At 40.5% G+C, this 22838-nt stretch overlaps 1 protein-coding gene across 1 annotated transcript; it reads left to right on the top strand.

The window, feature by feature from the left end:
* Positions 1-33: 33 nt before the first annotated feature.
* AIMP1 (aminoacyl tRNA synthetase complex interacting multifunctional protein 1) lies at positions 34-21454 on the top strand. Its single transcript, XM_084756863.1, has 7 exons — positions 34-185; positions 6120-6253; positions 9205-9318; positions 11293-11463; positions 13171-13382; positions 16121-16289; positions 21212-21454. Coding segments are annotated over exons 1-7 (969 nt in total). The 5' UTR covers positions 34-183; the 3' UTR covers positions 21379-21454.
* Positions 21455-22838: the final 1384 nt, after the last annotated feature.

Below are 22838 nucleotides of genomic sequence, written 5' to 3'. Positions count from 1 at the left end.
GAGCCTCGGGTGGCGCAGGAAGAGGACGCTGGCAGGAAGCGGACGGCTGATGTGGGGCGAATTGGTGAAACGCTCAGGCATTTACCAGGGACAACCTCCCGGGTCCTTGCTCCCTCCCACGGACTGCGGGAGGCAGTCCTTACACTAGACTGAAGCTGCTCGAGAGCTGCGGTTCACCGCTTCATGTGAGTGTCACGAGAGGGTCTGGGATAGATTGGTAACGATCCAGAATCCCTGTGCCTCTTGCTCACCCGGGAAAGAGAACCTGACCTTCCGGTGCTAGTAGGAAGCGTGGTCATACCTCTAGCCACGTGCCGCGAGAGAACTGAAAAAGCTTGGCCCCTTTGGATTCGACTAAGTTTTGGAAATGAGTGCATGGCCTAGGGGAAACATGCTACTGGAGACGGAGACAGGGGATGAATTCATAAGCTTGTTTACTTTTAAGTACTCCGCAAGGGGATTTCCAGTGTTTGTACCTGGGGAGGGGATGGAGAGAGAAATTCATTGATTCAGCAGATATTAGAAACGCCAGTTACCACTATACGCCAGGCAACATGTTAATTATTAGGTAAAGATCCATAAACAAAAAAGAAAAGAAAGAACAGTTTACAAAATGGACAAAAATTCCAGTCACTGCCTCTCAGCTAGATTTTATTGTTCAAGTACAGCACTAAAAGTTGAGCATTCTATCCTTTAATACTGACTTATTTACGGGTATGCATGTATGCCTGACTGAGTTCTGTGCAAAATTTGTGAGGAGGTGGCAGCAGAGGCTAAAAAAAGCATCAGATCCCCCTTGAACTGTAGTTACTGGGGACTATGAGCCCCTCTGTGAGAGCTGGGAATCAAACTTGGATTCCTGGCAACAGCAATTAGCGCTTTTTAAAAAAATAACTGCTGGGCTATCTCTCCAGACCTCACACCATGTTTTAGATTAGAAATATTGAGCAGTGAAGAAAGGTATATTAATTGACATTGTAATGTGGCCCAGACATGGTTCTCAACAAAAAAAAAGTTGGCTTTCTAAAGAAGGAGGTAACACAAATGAAATTTAACTATACAGAAAACCTCCAGGAAGAAGGCCAAGCCACTGTAAAGGGCATGCACCAGAAACTGGCCAAATATCCCGGGGGGCTTACCAGTACCTGGGGGCTCAGGGTTGAGAGAAGTAACTAACGGTGGAGACAGTATCAGAGAGAGCAGGCTGATGAGATGGGAGTGAGGGTGAAAGTCATTAGAAGGTTTTCAATAGCCAAGTAATAGTATCCAACCTTTGTAAGAATGTTACTCAGACTAGGAACAGGAGTGAGAAAGGAGATTAACTAGGAGGCTTTCGCTTTACCAGGAAGGAAACAACATAATAGTAGCTTCAATACAGTGCTGAGAAGTATCCTGTCATGTTCTTGGGTAAATACGCGCGCGCGCACACACACACACACACACACACACAAGGGAACTATGGATGATGAGTTTTATTTTCATTAATCAGGCTTTGGGAAAAACTTTTAAATGAATTGTGTGAATTTCAGTATGACAAACATAAGTTAAAATAATGGTTTTGCCATTTGATACTTGAGTAAACCCACATAAGACATATCTTAGGTTGTGCTTGCTCTTTCATGTGTACTCTAAACTCGTGCATTCAGTACTGTGTATAAAGACCATCATAATTAATTGCTCTCTATGTCTCATGAAATGTGATCACAAATGAAGACAAAAGTAATGTCATGAAACAATCTTGATAATGCCTTTCCAATGTTTTTATACTATTTTTTTTATTAGTACTCAGTAAAGAAAAGAGATCTCTATTTTCATCAGTAAAATCCAGTATGTTTGATGTGTTGCCTTTTCTGCCCCTTTCCCTCTCTCTACATAAAGTACTTATGTATGCAGGCACTGTGCATGTAATGAAGTGTTCAATCTATTTTTCTATTTTTAACAAGTTACCATAGAGACTAAGTAAGGATCTCTCAAAATATCCGGACAATACAACTTCCTGTAAATGCTAATGGATGCTGCTCTCTTCAGCCTCCATCACTAATTAGATCAGAAAACGCTTGATAATTATGCTTGGAGAAATTACAGCATACTCATTAAAGGAGCTAGTTTGAGCATCAAACAAACTTGAATCTCATTTCCCATTTACTAACTAACTTTACTACTTGGGCAAATTAATTTTAATTCCAGTTGTCTTCTGTTATAATAGAGATGCAGTATTCATAAATGATTCATGGCATGCACTTAGGCAGCAAAAATAAGTGTTCTACAGGTGTTAACATGTTACATGTTTTCCTGTTATCCTCTGTGCGAAGTGTGCATATTAGCATAATAAAAGTTCTAAACACACTAAGGAGACTTTAAGAAGATGTTTTTATTTTAATGTATGTGTGTATGTACACACAAATGTGCATGTGTTTGCCTGCATATTTGTATGTGCAGCATTATGTGCATGCCTGGAGCCCGCAGAGGCCAGAAGAGGGCTTCAGATGCCCTGGAACTGGCGTTAGCAGGTGGCTATGAGTATCCATGTGGATGCTGCAAATTAAACCTGGGTTTTCTGCAAGCAATACAAAACCAACCAACACACACACACACACACACACACACACACACACACCTCACCCTCCCCCTTTGGAAAAAAAAAAACAGATTAGTCTTGCACACTGCACCAACTCTCCGGCCCCCAGGGGACTTAATATTTTAAAATGTAACCTGTACTTTGTACTAGAGTAAAATCATTTTGGAATGATTAACATAAGATAGAAAATGAGCACTGGATCAACAGTCAGAGGTTTACGCTTTCAGTGTTGTTAAAGTAGCACAGTCTCCCTAAACACAACTGCGTTAATTTCCCTCCTCCAGTCTTGTGTCTGCCTCTTTTGTTTGAAAGCTTAGTGACTGCTTATTTCCTCTCTACTGTAACCCAGCATGAGACAGAATGGGGGACTGTAAGTAAGATGAGGTCATGGACATAAATTACTCTTAGGGACTTCGAGGTCAACAAAAGGGTCAAAGTTTGCATATGCTTTGCTTAAAGACCTTGACCTTCGTCACTTTATTATTAACCTTGGGCGGCAAGGGGGACTGTAAGCTATATGGTGATGATTTGCGATCCTAAGAAGACATCTATCCCAAGCCCTGAGCAACAGTGCTCAGGCAACAGGTGAAGAAAAGGCCCCGTGGAGGGGCAGGAAAGCAGGTAAAATATCCTAACATAAATTAAGAGAGGGATGTAAAGTGAATATATAAATTACAAATAAAAATAAATAAATAAAGTGAAATAAGGAGAAGTTGGTCATAGCCTCTTAACCGTGTTTTTCGCTTAAGGTTTGTCGACTGTACCCACCTTTTCTAAAGAATTGTATTCTTTTATCCTCAGCTGCATATTGCCAAGAAACACAAAAGCTTAATTTATCTGTTAGCTTCCTTTCTGTTTTTGAGATGAAAACACTGACCAAAGCAACTTGGGTGAGGAAGTTTTGTTTCCTGTTAACCTTTCAGGTAGCGCTGGAGTCAGGGCAGGAGGGATGGTGCTTACAGGCCAGCTCTCCTCCTCTTCATTGAGCCAGCTTGCTTTTACAGCTCAGGACCACCTGGCCAGGCATAGCATCCCTTGCTCCTTCACAAGGAAGGGCTTGACACTGTCCTCTACACTGTTGGATTCTGTCAGCTATACTTCGTCCAGTAGTTCGCTGATGCGTTCAAGTCCTTTTAGTTTCCTCAGTGGCAGTTCCTGTTTGTAGGTAAAGTGTGCAAAGGCTTTCAGGTGGCTTCGAGGTACTCCTAAAGCCAGGACAACTCAGATAAAGTAAGCTCCCTGTTAATACAAAGTTCTGCACTAATGTACCATTAAGTGACGCTTAATGCTCTGTATGCCAATGACAGATTGGCACAGGCATAGCCATATTATATCAGTCAGTAGGTTACAGTTTTGTTATTTATGTCCTTAAACCTTCAGAACTACATTAAAATGGTAACTAGAGAACTAAAAAAAAAAAAATCACAATACTAAGCAGCCCACTGCGTTCTGTTTCTTGAAGATAAAGAGTGTATGGATACCCCTTTTGATGTGCTCTGAGATTTTGCTCAGTGCCCTACTTATGGTAGTTTAGCCACCATTTTTCTGCTATGTGTCAAAAATCTTGATTAGTATTATTTAAGCTATGCCATTTGCCCTTCATCAGTCTGATGAGGGGGGAAAGTCCCCATTTCATAAACTTTAAAAGGCTATTTTTATTTTAAATGTATATAGTTTTTGTCTATACATTTAATGGCTAAAATAAGAGCTTATAGCGAGCATGCAGTTTACTGTGTTTTTCCAGATTAAATTCCTACTTATGTATTCCATGTTATTATCAACTTGTTTTATAGTGTTTTGTTTTGGGTTTTGCATTATCCCGTCATATATTGTAAACTGTAAGATATTTTGAAGGTTGACTTTCCTTAATGAAAAATCTAAATATTTTTGAAAATTTGTAGTGTAAAATTGGTATTAAAAGGTCATTAAAAATGTTAAAGCACATGTATTATTTGTTAAACAGTTTTCTTATGAAATCAGTGAATGGCTTTATTCATTGTAAATTCTGCAATGTTTTTGTCATTGTTCTATTTTGATTATAAATTAGTAGTAAATCAAGTAAATTAGAATAATTTATGTTGTTAATACTGCTCAATCTCAGTTTTGAGTGTGTTTATCTTTGTAGCAGCCAGTTTAGCACAGTGAGTTAATCTCAGGCATTTTATGCATTTTGTTGAATTTTAACAGAATACTTTTTCTTTGGATTTATTATAAAAGTTCTCAAATTTGTAAGGCCATTGTTAGGTCTCAGGTAGTCTGTGTATCTGGAAATGAACTCAAGCTGGACTGTAGAAGGCTTTCTGGCAGCTAGATAAAGCTAGCATTCCTTGGAAACTTGTGAAAGGGTTCCTGTCTGCCAAAAAGAGTCATTTTTACAACCCTAGCAGAAGGGACATATCCTGTGGAGTTTATCGGTATAGCAAAGTGCACGCTGGCCTCCGGCTGCCTCAGTTTCACACGGACGCTTACACATTTCAGAGTCTACTAACATCTCCCCCTCTGCCTCCTCCTTATAGCCATATGATTTGGCCACCGCACTCGCCCTCTCTGTCATCTCTTGCTGCCTGATAGTCTCCCCTAGTCTCTCCTGCTCTGCCTCTTCCCTAGCCCCGGCCATGCCCATACTTCCTCTCTGCTCTGGACTGTTCTAGATGCTTCCAGATATCTTTTCTCTCTTATCCGCGGTAAATAGTCCCCTACCCCCTTCTCCCCTCCCCATAATGGAGTGGTTATGTCAGCAGTTTCTGTACTGCGCCCCTTCAAATACACTCATGGTATATACACTAGCATTATTTCTGAGTGGACACATGATAAATGTTGATTTTTTTCTACCTCCTGAATTTTGCCTTTCAATAGTTAGCTTTTCTTCTTCATACTCTTCCTGAAAATTTTCAGTGCACCTGACCCAACAAACAGTGGAGATGTCCAGTATAGGAAAGTGTGGCTCAGAGACGGGAGGGACTCAGCAGTTATGCTCTCTGTGGAGCGCAGGTGTGATGTGCACCAGCTCAGCAAACAGTATTGTTGTCTTCTTCCAATAGTGTAGGCTGCCAAACTCATTTTATGACACTCTACAGCATTTTAGGCTTTAAAGTTAACAGCTGTAAATCTAGTTAAACAGCATTTATTTTCTACACCTAAGAACAAAGTAGATTTTCTCTTCCAAACAGATACAGACATTAATTTACTTAACATATCTACCCTATTTGCTTTTTTAAAAGTGTGTGTGTGCGCGTGTGCGTGTGCATGTGTGTGCATGTACACATGCATGTGGATGCTATCAGGTAAGGCTGGTGCTGGCTAGTTTTCTTAGGGTATCTCCTGCCTCTTCCAAGGCTGGAATTACAGATGGCTGCCATGCCTACCACACATATACATAGGTTACGTGACAAGCACTTTAACCACTGAGCCATCTCCCCAGGCTCTGTTTACTTCTGAAAAAATGCTTAAGGAAAATGTTTTTTCCTCGGATTGCATCCTATAAAATAAATGTATTCTTTCCACTTCCATAGTATGCTTATTACTTTGCTTTTTTATTTAGGATTTTCTGCCGATTCTGGGCAAAGATGGCAACGAATGATGCTGTTCTGAAGAGGCTAGAGCAGAAGGGCGCAGAGGCCGATCAGATCATTGACTACCTCAAGCAGCAGGTCGCTCTTCTCAAGGAGAAAGCAAGTGAGCACATGTGAATGCGCTAAGGAAACAGTTACAGGAAAATGTTTACTGTATAAGTTACAACTTGATCATTTTAATTATGGCTTTTAGAGTCCCTTAACTTCGAGTATAGAAATATTCTAGGAGTATGATAATTTGGAATTGGTATAGTAAATGTCCAACTTTGCTTTCTGTTATTATAAAACACCAAAAGCAACTTGAATAGGAAATGGTTTATTTCAGCATACATCTTATCATGATGAGAAATCAAACCAGGAGCCTGGAGGCAGGAACTGAAGAAGAGGCCATGGAGGACTGCTGCTTGTTCAATTGCTTTCTTATACAACTAGGACCACCTGCTTAGGGGAGGCACCACCCACAGTGGGTCAGGCTCGCCCATATTAATCAGTAATCAAAAAAAAAAAAAAATGCCCTACAGACCAGTCTGATAAGGCTTTTCTCAAATGAAGTTCGTTCTTCTTAAATGACTCTTTTGTCAAGTTGACAAAATACTAGCCAGGGCAGTGAATATATAATTAGAGAAAATAATGGTAATGTTTAGGGCTGATAAAAGAGTCTTGTTTAAAATTAGTTCTTTTATTATTAGAGGTTAGTGAGTTAAATTGGGGAAATCTAATGAGGTCATATGATGATAGTTACTCTGATGTTTTAAAGATCAAGACATATTTTCATATTCTTTGTTCTTTGAGGTTTTTGAGAAACTACTGCAGTGTGTAAAAAAAATTTTAATTTCTTAAGGATTTGATTTCATTTATTTATTTTTCAGTAGCCATTACTGGTGCTGTAATTTAAATTCGAAAATGTTGTGCTATCATTAATTGAAATAAATGCTTTTTCTCCAATGAGAAGCTAACAATAACTTATAGAAGCCTGTGTTTTAATTCCTTCGTTTTTATGATGTTCCCTAGTATTTTCCTTATGATCCTTAATATTCTTTCCATTAATAAGGTAGAGATTGAAGATGCCCTCTGTGAAATAGTAAATATTGTAAGAATCATCATCTTCATTAACATGACCGTTTCCAGCCAGGCAGTGGTGGTGCATGTCTTTAGTACTAACACTTGGGAGGCAGAGGTAGGTGGATCTCTTAATTCCAGGCCCATCTGGTCTACAAAGTGAGTTGTAGGGCACCAGGGCTACACAGTAAAAACTTGTCTCTCTCTCTCTCTCTCTCACACACACACGCGCGCGCGCGCGCGCGCGCGCCATTTCCTAGAGTCAACTAACAGTTCACACTTGCTAATTAAGAAGAATAAACCATTATAACTTTAGTTTTGTTTTTATTCTTGGTAGCCTATTCTGTCATTCCTAGCTTATGCTTCACATTATAAAAATATTTTGTAAAGATCTCTTTTTAAATTTCTTAAATTTTAAAAGAAATACCATCTTTAACTTAAAAAATTAAGACGTAACAGCCATACATGAGAGAAAAAAAATTCTAACAATAATGTATATCTCAGTGAAAAAAAATCATGACATTACATCAAGTACTAGCAGATATAACAAACCATGTGCCGCACAGTGAACATGCTCAGAGTTACCAGAAGTGCAGTAGGTGCAGCATAAACTAATGCCAGGCATGCAGTCTGCCTTTGATTGAGAATCTCATGCCAGAGGTAGGTTTGGCTTTTGTATTTGGTTTACTCTAAGAATAAGAAAGGTGGGCTCCGGTGTGAGCTGGTTCTGGCCTCATTTAATGTGGGCTCCGGTGTGAGCTGGTGCTGGCCTCATTTAATGTGGGCTCCGGTGTGAGCTGGTGCTGGCCTCATTGCATGTGGGCTCCGGTGTGAGCTGGTGCTGGCCTCATTGCATGTGGGCTACAGTGTGAGCTGGTGCTGGCCTCATTTAATGTGTTTGGGGCCTTGGGTTTGATCCTGGCACTGAGGAAGAAAACGATGAATGAGCGAACCGTGAATGAAAGAGCACAATAGACATTTTGTGATACTTGAGTTTTAAAATTTTTGGATGTAACAAAAAATGCTTTAAAATGCCTTGCATTTCTATATGTATAGCTAGGGTCCAGGTGAAAATAACTGTTTACACGGTTTACATTCATAAATAGACAATTGCATACTAGAATGTCTTGCTGAACATCTGGAATCCTTGGCTCATGCCTAATAAATTCCAGAAATAACTTTATAGTGACTACCCAAAATACTCCCACCTAAGAGATAGTTCCTCGTCTGCTAAGAATCATTACTCTGTGTCATATTGTATACTAGGTCCTTATAGAATATAAGGAAATTATTTTTCTGAGATTGGGGAGATGGCACAGTTGGTAGATGGTTTGCCACTCAAACAATTTAAGTTTGTTTAAGATTTAAGTTCTGCCCCTAGCATCCACATCACAGCTAGGTGCAGGAGCCATTGCCTGTCGCTCTACTGCTGGAGAAACAGGAGGCTCCCTGGGGCCTGCTGGCCAGTCTAGCTGAAGCCACACGTCCACATGATCCAGATACAGTGAAATGAGAAAATAAGGGGATGACTGAGGAAGATACCCAGTTGGACCTCTGGACTATACATACATAATGCATATTCATGGTACACACACACACACACACACACACACACACACACACACACACAACTTTCTGTCCACTCTTTATAGATCTATTTTCTCTCAAATTAACTAGCTGGATCAGATACACGCATGGGGGCAAGAATGTGGGAGATGTGTGTACTAAACACATGGATGGATTTCCTTGTTTTAATCTAAATCACTCTTTACATTATTTACATCTTCAGATTAGGTTCTATGGGAGTCCTGTGCCTAATCTCTCAATAACTACCAAGAGAATGTTAACAACATTCTAAATAGTAAATTGTCATAAAGCAACTGGCCAAATGTTGGTTTCTGTTATCACAGCTGTAATTATATATATGTCCTTTTCATATGATAGTCAAACAAGATGTTTGAAAAGCACATTTTAACTGAATTTTCTTAATCCTAGTTTTGCAGGCAACTTTGAGAGAAGAAAAGAAGCTCCGAGTTGAAAATGCGAAACTGAAAAAAGAAATAGAAGAACTAAAGCAGGAGCTAATTCAGGCAGAAATTCAAAATGGAGGTGAGGATCGAAATGCCGGGGTGCTTGACTTAGGATGATTAGGTTATTTATTATTTACGTTTTTCTGTTTATCTCGTTATCCCCATGTCACTCTCACTCCCACTGTGCATTCCCCGTCCTCTCCAGGAAAAAAAATGGAGACTTACACCAGGCGGTTGATCTCACTTGAGAGCTTGGGAAGTAATAAAGCTGGTGTTCAAAACCTACGCTTTTCATTTTTGCGCTATGTGTGCTTGAACTTGACCAGCACTGCCATTGCTATTGGATATTTAGTGAAAGAACAGCATAGTAGTTGGATTGCAGTTATTAAACATTTTCAGGAGCACGTGTGTTGAGTTATGTGTCTTTTTATGCTCTGGAGACTTTCCTCTCCAGGTGTGCTCACACCTGTGACCCTAGGGTCCGGAGGCTAAGGCGTGGTGATGGCTAGAAACTTGAGGCCACCCTGAACTACATGATGATTTCCAGCCCAGTGCGGGCTTCAGATAAACTGTCTCAGAACGTAAAAGAAAAAATTGTCCTCAAATACCAAGACAATGAAACTTAGCGATACAAAGCTACTTGTTTTAAAAATGAAAAATCAAAGAGCTTTTGTTACTCAAGGCATCAAATAATTATCATTTGGGCTACACATAGTAAATAAAGTTAAAATTTTACTGACCTGTCTAAAAACTTCCTCTCCATTTTCTTGTGTGTGTTTTTCGGAGTTGAGAGGCCTATATGTACGCTTATTTGCATGTATGGGGCACCATGTTTTCATATGCCCGTGAAGGCTGTGTGTACGCTTATTTACATGTATGGGGCACCATGTTTTCATGTGCCCATGAAGGCCTGGGGTTGATGTTGAGAATTACCTTTGATTGCTTTTCCACTTTATTCTTTGAGGCAGGATCTCTCATCAAACTAAGCTTCCTGATGTGGCTAGTGTCACTAGGCAGCTTGTCCTGGTGATCTCCTGAGTCTGCCTCGTAGTCTGGAATTAAAGCAGCCACACCTAGCACTTGGCATTTACGGGTGTTTTAGGAATTTTACCTGTGGCCCTCATACTTGCATGGCAAACACTTGTACAGTTAAGCCATGTCACCAGCCCACTGAAGCTGCTTCTGACATTCTGTCAGCACAGTATTTTGAATGTTGCTTGAATTTTTCCATTAGCTCAAATAAGGGGAAAATAGTGATGCATACTGACAGCTGTCAGCTATGTATTATTTGTCAGTGGACAATTTGAGACTGAGTGTTTCTAAGACTAGTAGATTTGTAATTAAACAGATGAGGTTTTAATAGCCTAAAACTTTTTCATTTCTGACAGTGCTAAAAAGTCTAATCTACTTTACAGACCCTCATGACATAAAAAGGGGAAAGGGCTGCTCCTTGGGGAGACAGCCAGCAGGGAAGCCAGGGAAGTGAGAGGGCGAAAGAGACAGACAGACTGGGATTGCAGAGGCCTGAAGAAGCTTGCAGATGTAGAGTTATGGGTAGTAGTGAGCTGTCTGCGTGGGTGCTAGGGACGGAGCTCCAGTCCTCTGCAAGAGCAGCTCGTGCTCATAAATGCTGAGCCAGCTCTCCAGCCACATCTGTGAACAATGTACGGAATACATAGACAAAGAGTGCTGTATCTCTCCCTACTGCCTGCATAATCGGCCAGTTTGTTAACTTTCCAGTGGCTCAGATTTATTGTCTATAAAATAATGACATGGAATAAAGTAGAATCTATTTAGGAAATTTAGGAGACTTGCAGGAGTTTTGAAAAGCTAATAAATAAATTGAAATAAAAAATTTTTGACCTTAGCAATTGTTAAAATGTTGTTAATTATTGATAGATTTTTTTTTATAGTCTCAGATAATGGGCACATGATAGTCATATACATTGCATTTTTCTTTTAAAAGGGGTTCACATTTGTAATTTACAAACCTATTGCTCCACCTGGTTTGTGAGTTTAACATGAGTGACACTCTTTATTTTCTGTTTGCCAGTGAAGCAAATACCAGTCCCATCAAGTGCTCTGCTGCAAGCTGATTCTGCTGTCTCTGCAAGTGTGACACAGTCTATATCAGTAACAACAACCTCCTCTTCTGGGACAAAAGAGCACATCAAAGGAGAGGGAGGAGAGGAAAAGAAGGTAAAAGAGAAGGCTGAAAAGAAAGGTACTTTTCATTATTAATCTTGATGTTTGGCTGTCTTATCTGATAATATTAATGTTTTTATGATGATAATAATCAAAACATTTCGGAGCTGAGATAAAATTCAGAACAGTCTGCCCTTGAGATTGAATCCTGAAGAGTATGTGAGTGCTGGTGATATTGACAGGGAAACGGTGAGTATGTTATGCAGAGGGGTCAGCGTAATAAAAACACGAGAAGAAGAGATGTGTGGCTTCACTTGGATGGACATCTGGAGCTGTGCTCCAAGGGAGACACAGGTTAAGGTTGGTTTATAGTCACTTAGGACAATAGGACGGTGACCTCCAGTCAGCAGAACATCTGAGCTGAGGCTGGGAGTGCTGAGGAACTGCTACAGCCGTAATGCCAGAAAGTCTCATGGTCTGCTCAGGCAGCCACACTGAAGTACTGCGGCTGTTCTACCTGGCCCTTGGCTTCGTCTTCATAGCCAAGCAATGAAGTCTGTCATTCTGTCACCAAGTGTGTCGAGGCTTCCACTCTGCTCTTGCTTTGTGAGGCGCCACCAGTGCTCAAGTGCTTAAGGTTCTTTCTTTGACTCTTACCTGTACTGAAGTAGCTCTTCTAGTAAATATCTGACTTCATTCATTAGATTTCAACTTAAATCTATTTTAATTCATTCTTAAATATGCCTCCCACTAACCTACACTCATTTATAGTGAGGCTTGTATTTTAGAAAATATAAAACGTCTGAGGGCTTTATGAACTGTTATAAGCCATTTTAGCATCTAGTACTTGTTGCTTACTTTTGTAAATATCATTAGACTTTAAGTACATAGGACCAATGAAGGCCAGTCAGCATCAAGACACAAAGTAATGCTGTGGTTTCACTTTATAAATGTTGTGTAGCCTGTGTTCTGTTCTCTAAGTGTTAATCTGATGCTGTGACTATCAACCTAGTGAGCTTCAGGCAGCAGTCTTAGAAGACAAGAGCACGGAACTCAGTTGGCCTGTGTGGAGGACACTGTCCAGTGAAACTTTCTGTGATGATGCTTAAGTGCTACGTAAACATTTTTTTATCAGGGTGGCCAAAATCCAAATGTGGCTATAAGTGTTAAAATAAATACGGATTTAGATTTTAAAAATTCCTATAAGTATATTGTTATAGTTTATAATACAGTATAGTGAACTGTGTATAACTTATCACACAAAGACAACATGATTTTGATTTTTTAAAATATATGTCTGTTCATTTTATTATAAAAATTTTTGCTAATCTATAGTGGAAAAGGAGAGGTTAAAAACTATTCATATTAAGCTAGCTCTATCTCTTTGTAAACAACCTGTATAAATGACCAGGGCCTCCTTTCCTGCACCATGCAGGACTGTTTTTAGTGTCCCTGTATGTCCTGTGTATCTAATGCTGACACATATTTGTTCTCCAGTAGTGCCTCTTTGCCCGCAGGTTAGCTTAGAAATTTGACACCACAAGAAATTAACAGTGATGATAAAAGTAAAGTAGAATGATCAAAATAATATGCTAATCTGTTTTTTAGATAGAGAAATAGGTAAATGTATGTAAAGGTTCTGACTTGAGTAATGTTTTTACTTTGTGACAGAAGTAGGTATTCTTTTCTTGCTCTTTCTCCACACTCACCAGCACCGATACCGGAGCCTTCTCCTGGTGTTTTCTGTTTGCTTAATTTCTAATACTTACATCTTCTTAATCCTTAGGGGAGAAGAAGGAGAAGAAGCAGCAGGCGGCAGCAGCAAGTGCTGACACTAAGCCAGTAGATGTATCACGCCTGGATCTTCGAATTGGTTGTATTGTTACTGCCAAAAAACACCCTGACGCAGATTCGTTGTATGTAGAGGAAGTAGATGTGGGAGAAGCAGCCCCAAGAACAGTTGTCAGTGGACTGGTGAACCATGTTCCTCTAGAACAGGTGATCTGGCTCTAAATGATTATGATGTGAATTTCAGAATGATTGGTTGGAAGGAAGAGTGATGATGGCTCAGGAGCACTTCCTGCTCTTGGAGAGGGCCTGTGCTGGGTTCCCAGCACCCACATGACAGCTACCAACAGCCTCTTCTGACCTTCCCGTGCACCAGATATGCTCATTGTACACATACATGCGTGCAACGAAACACTCAACAGATGTAGAGTCCTGTAATATAAAATAGATCAAGTAGGACAGAAAGAAGAGAGCATCATTTCCCCCTAATTTTTATCTGTGTGTATTCATGTGTTAACATATGTAAGTGTCATCTTATGTGTTCCTTAGAATGAGTGTGGTGGTCAGAAGGCAATCTGGGGTGTGAGGCCTTGTTCGCTACTGTATATACATGGAAAGGTGACACCAGAATGTTTCAGTTATCTCTCATAGTGTTTAAAATAATCATGTGGAATTTCTCATGAAGATGAGGATACTTTAATTATTTAGAAAGTGGAGTTGAGTTTTCCACCCCTCACTGCTTTCTCAGAGCAGGACTGACAGCAGTTCTTGGTCAGTGTCTATTCTCCCTAGCAGGTACTCAGTGGACAGCTTCAGCCATGGTGTACTTGAGGGTCAGCGGTCAGCGGGAGGGCAGCTGGCACTGGGATTGGTCAGTGCTCGTAGTGCTGGATGGCTGAGATGGCTGTGGGTAGTTTCTTGTACTGTGCCCAGTACAACAGGAACCACACTGTATTCTTTCTCTCATGCTGCTGGTAAGATGAGGTTTTAGCTCTTGGTGTAGTATGAACTTGAGCCCTACCTGAACATGATGCAGTAACCTGTCATCAAGAATACAAGCACAGCATCCTCACTTCCACTTTGATACACCCGGTCCTTTAAAACTTTAGTGCCTAATTAGCTAAGCCAGTAACGACTGCGTTTTGCTTATTCCATGAAAGAAATTTAATTGTGAGGAGGAAGTTATATTTTGACATTACAGCTTGTCCTCTGCTCTTGTAATTTTGGCACTCAGTATGTGGATTTGACAAAGCATAGCTACTATTTCCATTATTCAGTGTTTACATGTTAATGAATTATACTCCAGTAAGACCAGAGCTGGGCATTAGAATGTGTAACAGGAATTACAGTCTATTCTATGAACACACACTCTGCGATGCTGCCCCCAGGGTGGTGTTCCTAACTGTGGGGTTCTCTGCCCCAATGCCCTGCAGTTTTAAAGCCCTCTTCCCAACAGTTTGTTTCCTTTATTCTCTTCCTTCACTTTTGAATACTACATCTTGAAAAATGAAATGTTCTAAATCTGTGTAATAGCAGCGGAAAAAACGAGGGCAGGGTTCCGTTTGCTCTTTGTGGATGGCGTCTGTAGTGATTGGAATGTCTGCCCCTCGCCTTGGCTCCTGCTGCTTCAGATCCAGCGCAGAGGCCATGGGCTCAGCGTGAGGCAGCGCTGCCTCTCTCTTTAAGTGCACCCTTCTGCTGCTGGCCTGTTTCGCCCTGGTTTACCCATTCGCATTTCTAGATACAAGTATGTATTGGACACCAACTGTGTGTACCAAGCACTGGTCCATGCAAAAGACTGGAGAGCAAATTAAAATAGGTTAGAGAAAAAGATAAGTTACTTTGAAAGGGGAAAAAACAAAACAAAAACAAAAAAATACCCACCCATAAGGTGGGTCTGCTTTTTAAAGTGAAATTTTACATGAAGCTATGAAAAATATCAACACAGAAGTAAATCTATAGCAGTAGAGGTAAACACCATGAAGAAATCAGGAAAGACACTTTGAGAGAATTGTTCCTGCCAGTTTGTTGGGGGATAGGTGCATGATAGATCAACTAAGATAATTCTCTATTTTAAAAAATTGATGAATTTGACACATGTATGTGCACCCCACTGCATTTACCTTTTTTTTAAAAAGATTTATTTGTTTATTTATTATTTGTACAGTGCTCTGACTACATATACACCTTCAGGCCAGAAGAGGACATCAGATAACATAGGTTTTTTTGTTTTTTGTTTTTCATGTAATTTTGGCTGACTTTGCACTCAGAAAGATCTTCCTGCATCTGCCTTCTGACACTGGCAGTGAAAGTGTGTACCACCACACCCAGCTTTCCTTTACAAGTCTTTATGAAGTTAGTCTTTTTGTTTGTTTGTTTGTTTATTGTCAAGCCATGATGTCTCAGTGTAGTCATGGCTGTATTGGAACTCACTTTGTAAACCATACTGGCCTTTATTCTTTCAATAAACATTTAATTGAAAACTTTCTGCTGGGCTGGAGCAATGGTGCAGTGGTTAGGAACACTGGCTGCTCTTGCACAAGTCCCTGGTCCAGTTCCCAGCACCCTCAAGGCGCCCATCTATAACTCCAGTTATAAGGGATTTGACACCCTCTTCTGGCCTCCCCAGACAGCAGGCACACAGGTGCTAACAGATGTGCTTGTAGACAAACACTTGTATACGTTTGAAAAAAAAACCCCAAATACCCATATACATTTGAGAACAAGATTTGTACTGTTGTGTTCATGCCTTGCCAATCTGAAGGACTTTCTTTTTATGTTTATGCAAGGTATCAGTATTTTTATACAAGATTTCATAACAAAAATATTTTAGATACACAGTTAATCCACAAGGTAGCACATTTGATAAGTAGGTATGCCTGGAATGTTCTAGAGTTGATTGTGCTAAACCTCTACACATCCTTAGTCATCACTTTTGTTCTCCACAGATGCAAAATCGCATGGTGATTTTACTTTGTAATCTGAAGCCTGCAAAGATGCGGGGAGTGCTGTCTCAAGCAATGGTGATGTGTGCTAGTTCACCAGAGAAGGTGGAAATTCTGGCCCCTCCTGATGGCTCTGTTCCTGGAGACAGAATTACTTTTGATGGTTTCCCTGGTAAGTAGTAATAATTATTAAATGGGTTGGAAATCAGTTTTAAAGTGATGTTTACAATGCTTACAGATTAAAGTCAGTCCTGTATGTTTATCTGAAGGCCTTCCTTGGAATTGGCTTAAAATAGCACAGAGAGCTTAGCATAACCATCTCTATAAAGTCCCACATTACGTGAAGTAGTACAGAGGTTTTTGTCTGTCTCACATGAAATGCTTATGCTCACACCTGCAGAGCAATATGACATGGATGTGGATCAAATTAGTGTGCTGTAAAGTCACTTAATGTGTAGATGATGACACAAAGGCTAGAGATGGAAAGTCAAATTCCATTTATACAGTTTGCTTTTTTGAGTAGAAATCCTGAGACAGCTGAAGTATTGTAATACAGGAGAAACAGGGAGGGGTTCTCATCTTGTTTATCATGTTTGGAGATAATATCTCATCTGTAAGCCAAGTCAGCCTCCTACTCTCTCTTCCCAACTGTTGGAATTGCAGACATGAGCCACCATGCCTTGCTTAAGAAATCCATCTTTGACACAGAATTAAAAATGCCTGCCAGATGGAGAAACCGCTTACGAAAACAAGAGGCAGGTTAGCTAATCTCTTCTCTGTAGGAGACGGCTGTAGGGAGCCATCTTTAGCTGTCGACATCCTGAAGGAGAAAGCTACAGTGGACATGTGTGCGCACTGCCAGTATCCACACTTGGGAAACAGCCCAGCAAGTTTAGCAGGCCCTCTGAGCCTCTCGTGGGGAAGGCTTTGGTGCTCCATGGAGCTGAGGCATCGGATCCTTGACGTGCTGAGCCCGTGTCCGCAGCACACACTCACCCGGGACCTCTTTTCCTCAGCTTCCACCCTCTACTCCCACACATGGGTATGTCTCAAACTCAGTAGATGAGAAACCATTATGACCTATGTTTTATGATATATATATATATTTTTTTTTTTTTTTTTTTTTTGAGAAAATCACATTCTGAGTGATTGAGGAAACTTCATTGGTTTAAATTCTGAGAGCATAATTGTCACCCCTTCTGTCCCATAGTGCTAGGAGTGTTTCCTAAACTCCTCTCATGATGGAGTAAACTGTCACATGATGTATTAATCTAACAATGAATTTGAATAAAACAACAAAGTAATTTTCGTTTATTGAGAAAAAGAGAAGCCCTGACTGACCTTTCCATATTAGCATTAGCCTCATGGTGTGCCATGTAATCCCAGGGCTTAGAGAGCAGAGCATGAGTTTGAGGCTAGCCTAGGGTAAACAGGAGGAAAAGGAGAGAAAATGTGTGGTACATTTTTGGGGGGGTGTTGAGCAGGGTTTCTCTGTGTAGCCTTGACTTGACTGTCCTGGACTCACTTTGTAGACTAGGCTGGCCTCGTACTCACGAAGATCCACCTGCTTCTTTCTGCCTCTGCCTCCTGAGTACTGGGATTTAAGGCATGTGGCACCACTGCCCGGCTTCAGTGCTTTTTTAAATATTTATTTCTGTTCATTTATTTACTTCTTGGTATTGTAGAGTCAAATTTAAAAGCAGAAGAAATCTACTTTACCCGCCCTTTTTACACATTTGAAAACTGAGCCCAGTAAAATGTAGTGGCTAGCTTAGGAAGGCTTACAACTCTTTTATTACCTTGATAATGTTTCCATTTCCTTATCTCAGCATTAACAGGTTGTGTCCGTTGTTACCATCTGCCTGTTGCTGGGTGGGAAGGCAATGTTCCCTGAGTCTCCAGTGACCTAGCACTAAAGTGCTAACAGCCCGGCTTCAGCACTTGTTCTTTCTTGCTTTCACCTTGCTCTTGAATCTCACTGACTAGGCTGGTTAGGCTTTGGGTGCGTGCTTCATGTTTCTCAGTCTGGTGTCTCCTTCATGAAGAACATAATTGACCTGGAAAAGTTAATACTTATAAAGAGAAAACAAAACTTAAATACATGCGTTTACCTAAATAATAGTTTGATCACTTAGACTATGCCTAAGCACAGTGAGCACTGTTAAATAGCTGTTCACGTTTTGTCCGAGTGCTCATCTCATGTGCACTTCCACACTGGCTTCTGCTTCTGCAGCAGCACATCCGACGGTCTCAGCAGGTCAGTGCCACACACAGTCAGCTGGTCCTGTTTGTGTTTTTCCTTAAGAAGCCACGGCTACCCGTGATTTATTTATTTTTTTGATAATGTAAAGCCTAAGGTATCCCCTTGGAACTGACCATGCACTTGACATGTTCATTGTCTACAGATTGGCTCATTTATTAAAGATATGCCATAGAAATCACTCTGGGGACTCAAATCTTTGAATTGCTATATGGCCTTTAAAAATATTTCCCACTTCCTATTTTTTCCTATTACAAAGCCAGAAACTCTCATAGAGTTTAGAGTATTCCAAATAATATGTGTATAGCAACAACTAAAACACTTCCCATGCACCCAACACTTTAAAATCCAGCTAAGGACAGCTATACATTTTTAGTGTTTAAATATACCAACTGGTCCCTGAAGCTCCAAGTAGAAATAATATTAAGTCAAATTTGTAGCCAGGAGACAGGGATCATGATAGGTTTTGTTTTAGAATGATTTTTTGTTTGTTTTGTTTTGTTTTTTTCCTGAGACTGTACTACTCATGGTCTAATAATAAATGGAAATATATATTTAGACTTTGAAACCCCAAGGTCATGCTTATATCCATTCATTATGAGCTTTAGCAGTAATAAGAGTTAATAATCACAAAGTGTAGATTCAGCTTCTGAATTCATTTGTTTTTAAAAATCAGAACTTACCTGTGCTCAATTTCTCTTCACTAGCATCCATTTGCTCAGGTTTCCCTCTCGGATTCTCTGCTGTGGTTAAGGAGATCCCCCGTTGCTCAGTGGAATGAGCGCCATGGCTGGTTTCAGGCTCTTTCTTAACTCACTTGGCTCCCAACATCAGATTCTCTCTGGAGGTCCTTCCATCCTTTCTGCGGATTGCCCTACTGTGCGCTCTCACTGAGTACCTCAGGCCTTGCTCTTCGGACCTTTTTCTTTTTCTTCATAGACTCTTTCTTTGACAATATCATCTAGCTATGTGCTTAGCTGTCTAATGGACTTCTTTATTTACATGTCCTAAGGAAGAAAATATGTCTCTATCTTTTAAAAAAATATTTATTTGTTTTACATGTGTGTATCTGTACATATGTGTGTACACTATGATGACAGTGGCCATGAAGGCCAGAAGAGGACATTGGGTCCCCTGGGACTGGAGTTTCAGGCAGTTGTAAGCCACCAGATGTGAGTACTGGGAACTGATCCTGGATCCTCTGCAAGAGCAGCAAGTGCTCTTAAATGCCGTGCCATCTCTAGCCCTCCGTATCCTAATCTAGCCCCTTTCTCTTATAATGTAGCTTAGAATGATGCCAGAAGGGCTGGAGAGATGGCTCAGAGGCTAAGCATGATGCCAGAATTAGTCTCCTACAGTGGGTGTAACCATTTCCAGGTGCTGATCTTTGGCATATGTTTAGCAAGCTCAAAGAATTTGCTTGTATTGTCAACATCAACCTTTTTCTTTTTCTTGTCTTCTTTTTTGTGTTGTTTTTGTTTTGGGTAGCTATGACAGAAAAGGAAAAGAAGGTTAGGAAAATGCTGTTAGGAGAAGGACATAACAAAAATGAGAAGTGACTCACCTGCATGATGAGGACTTATATATTGTCTTGTAGATGGAAAGAGAACCATGGTTGCGCTTGGCGTTAGCTCCCTCTCCTGCTACTCGTTTCTTTGCTATCAAATGATCGGAAACGAGAAAGGCCTGTTTCCCTGACTCTAGTCAGTTTCTCAGTTATTCTTCCATTGCGTGTGCTACTAAGCAGTATATGATTCATTGAACCATCCTGGTATTCAGAATAATATAGTGTTTGCAGGCATAGTTTTGCTTTATCTTCTTAGTTTTTTAGTCACTGAAGAACTAGTAAAAAACAAACACCAGAGCCAAAAATTTCCTCCATTTTTCTATTTGCATATGCAATGTGTGTGCATAAATTGTGTGCGTGTGTGTATGTGTATGTGTGTGTGTGTGTGTGTGTGTACAGAGAATAAACTGTTTCCAGTAATAAGATCATCTGTTTCCTTATCAGTAAATAGAAGAGTTATTTGGTCTGTTACTTATCTTTAAACTTATACCAGAGATAGTTTACTCCTTCTTTGTCTTGTGTTGACTCTAAAGTACACGTTGTCAGTTACTGCAAACAAAGGGGTTAGGGGTGATAGTCACTTACTTGAGGGCCATTTCTTTTCTTTGTAAGCCATAGCACGGCATGTCAGGAGACCAGGTGCTATCCCAGGAGAGATGGGATCTGATGTCATATCCTGCTGTGTGACTGAGCAATCGAGTCTCTACTTCAGTTTCTCCATGGGAAGTGTTAGCATCAAGATTGTTGGATATATTTCAGGCAACAACATGCATTCCTAGTGTTTTGAAAATGCTGCTCTTGTTTCTTTCTGTCGTGTAGGAAAACATAAACTGCCCCCGCCAAGGGAGGAAAGTCCATCTCATCAGAATGGGCTCCCATCTTCCCAGACTTCCTTGCCACAAAGAAATGAATATCTTACAACTTTCTTGAATAATTTGGAGCTGGGGATATAACTTAAATGATATAGCATGTTTGCCTGCCATTTATGACGCCTTGGGTTCAGTCCCCAGTGCTGCAGTAATAACAAGAATGATGATAATTTGGAAAACAAATTAGTAAAGCATATTACCTGCAAAAATCTTTCAAATACATGTTTACTCTTCCTAAGGAAATGATAATAACCATTTTATTTTACCAATCAAGAGTATATACTGCTGATGTGAAAACAAGCTAAGGATCAAGTGCTGCCAGAACGCACAGAAGCTGCATTCCCAGAGCATCCGAGTGAGTCTGGGGCTTAGTTACGACTTTCTGGTTTTCTCAACAGGAGAGCCTGACAAGGAGCTGAACCCTAAGAAGAAGATCTGGGAGCAGATCCAGCCTGACCTGCGCACCAATGATGAATGTGTGGCCACATACAAAGGGGCTCCCTTTGAGGTGAAGGGGAAGGGAGTTTGCAGGGCCCAAACCATGGCCAACAGTGGAATCAAATAAGTGAAGTGCTCTGTAACGGAAGACACTGAAGAAACCTTAATAACAATAAAGAGGAATATATTTGTCACACATGAAATATCTCTTGCCTTTTTTTTTTTGTGAGCTTTAAAAAAATCTTGTTGTAGGTCTGTTTTCTCACAAATATGTGACAAAATGTTATCACAGCAACAGAAAGCTGGTTAGCAGAAACTTGGTACCCGAACTGTGGTCATGGCTATGATTATTTCTGACCATACAACTTAGAAGCCCTTGGAACTGGTTTGTTCAGGAGTTTAAAACATGCGATTTATGCCAGTTAGAAAAAGTTTAAAAGGAAAGGGGGAAATGATGGGACCTGAGAAGAGCATTAAATGCTGACCAGAGTTGAGGCAGTAAGCACTGTTAGCTAGGGTGCAGACAGTAGTTGGACCAAAGATCATTCCTGTTATATTAGACAAAGGATATATTCAGGCCCTGAGAGTTCGTGTAAAATTTACTTTAAAGGTGACAGACTAATATAGTAGAGAAATGTTCAGGTTAGCATAGCATGGCTGTGGCCTGGGTATAGCTGGCTGCATTTGGCTACATTTACAGCAAAAATCGTAAAAGTTCAACTGCTAAAAGTAGGAGGATTTGAATAATTTTCAGGTTGACCAGAAAAGACATTTGAGGCCAAGGAGGGTGTCATGAATAGATCCAGGCCATTAAAAAAACTTTATACCAGGAAAGAAAAAATTGGAAAGGTGCTATGAGGGCATCTCTGGAGCTGCTTAGACCTGATTGCAGGCTGGAAGATGCAAAGCATTACACTCTTGAAGGTGCTTTGAGAATAGAGCTTGCTGCTCAGACCCGCCTAAGCCAGTGGTTCTCAATCTGTGGCTCATGATCCCTTTTGGGGGTCAAATGACCCTTTCACAGGGTCACATATCAAATACTCTGCAACTCGGGTATTTACATCAAGATTCATAACAATAGCAAAATTACAGTTATGAAGTAACAACAAAAATGTGATCAGGGTGTCACCACATGAGAAACTATGTATTTAAGGATCACAACACTAGGTTGAGAACCAATGGCATAGGCAGTTGTTTCTCTATAATTTCTTTTACCCTTTTGAGTTATCAAGGTACTTTGAGGCCATTGCAGCCATGCAAGGGGTCCCAGATAAACTGAGTCTGCTACAAGCAGATCTTTGCATGTCCCCTTGATGCTGACTGTGCAAACAGAATATACGGGCTGTAGGATCACGGAGGCTTCTGCAATGATTCTAAAAGAAGAGGTACTGTGTAGCAAGGCCAAGATCTCAAAGTACGTATCCCCTAAGAAGTAAGTGAAGTGAAAGATGGGATGGAGACCCTAGGATGTTAGAACTGTGGGTTGCCCACTGAGGAAGCATTGAGGTGGCCCAAAAGAGCAAGCATGTGGGCTGCAGCTGAGAGGCCACAGAGCAGAAGCTGCTTACACACAGAGCACTGCATCAT

The sequence above is a fragment of the Acomys minous genome, assembly GCF_964271855.1.
Source record: "Acomys minous genome assembly, chromosome: 14".
In the NCBI taxonomy this organism is placed as follows: domain Eukaryota; kingdom Metazoa; phylum Chordata; class Mammalia; order Rodentia; family Muridae; genus Acomys; species Acomys minous.
Note: the sequence above shows the minus strand (reverse complement) of the source record. Positions and strands in the feature narration are given on the sequence as shown.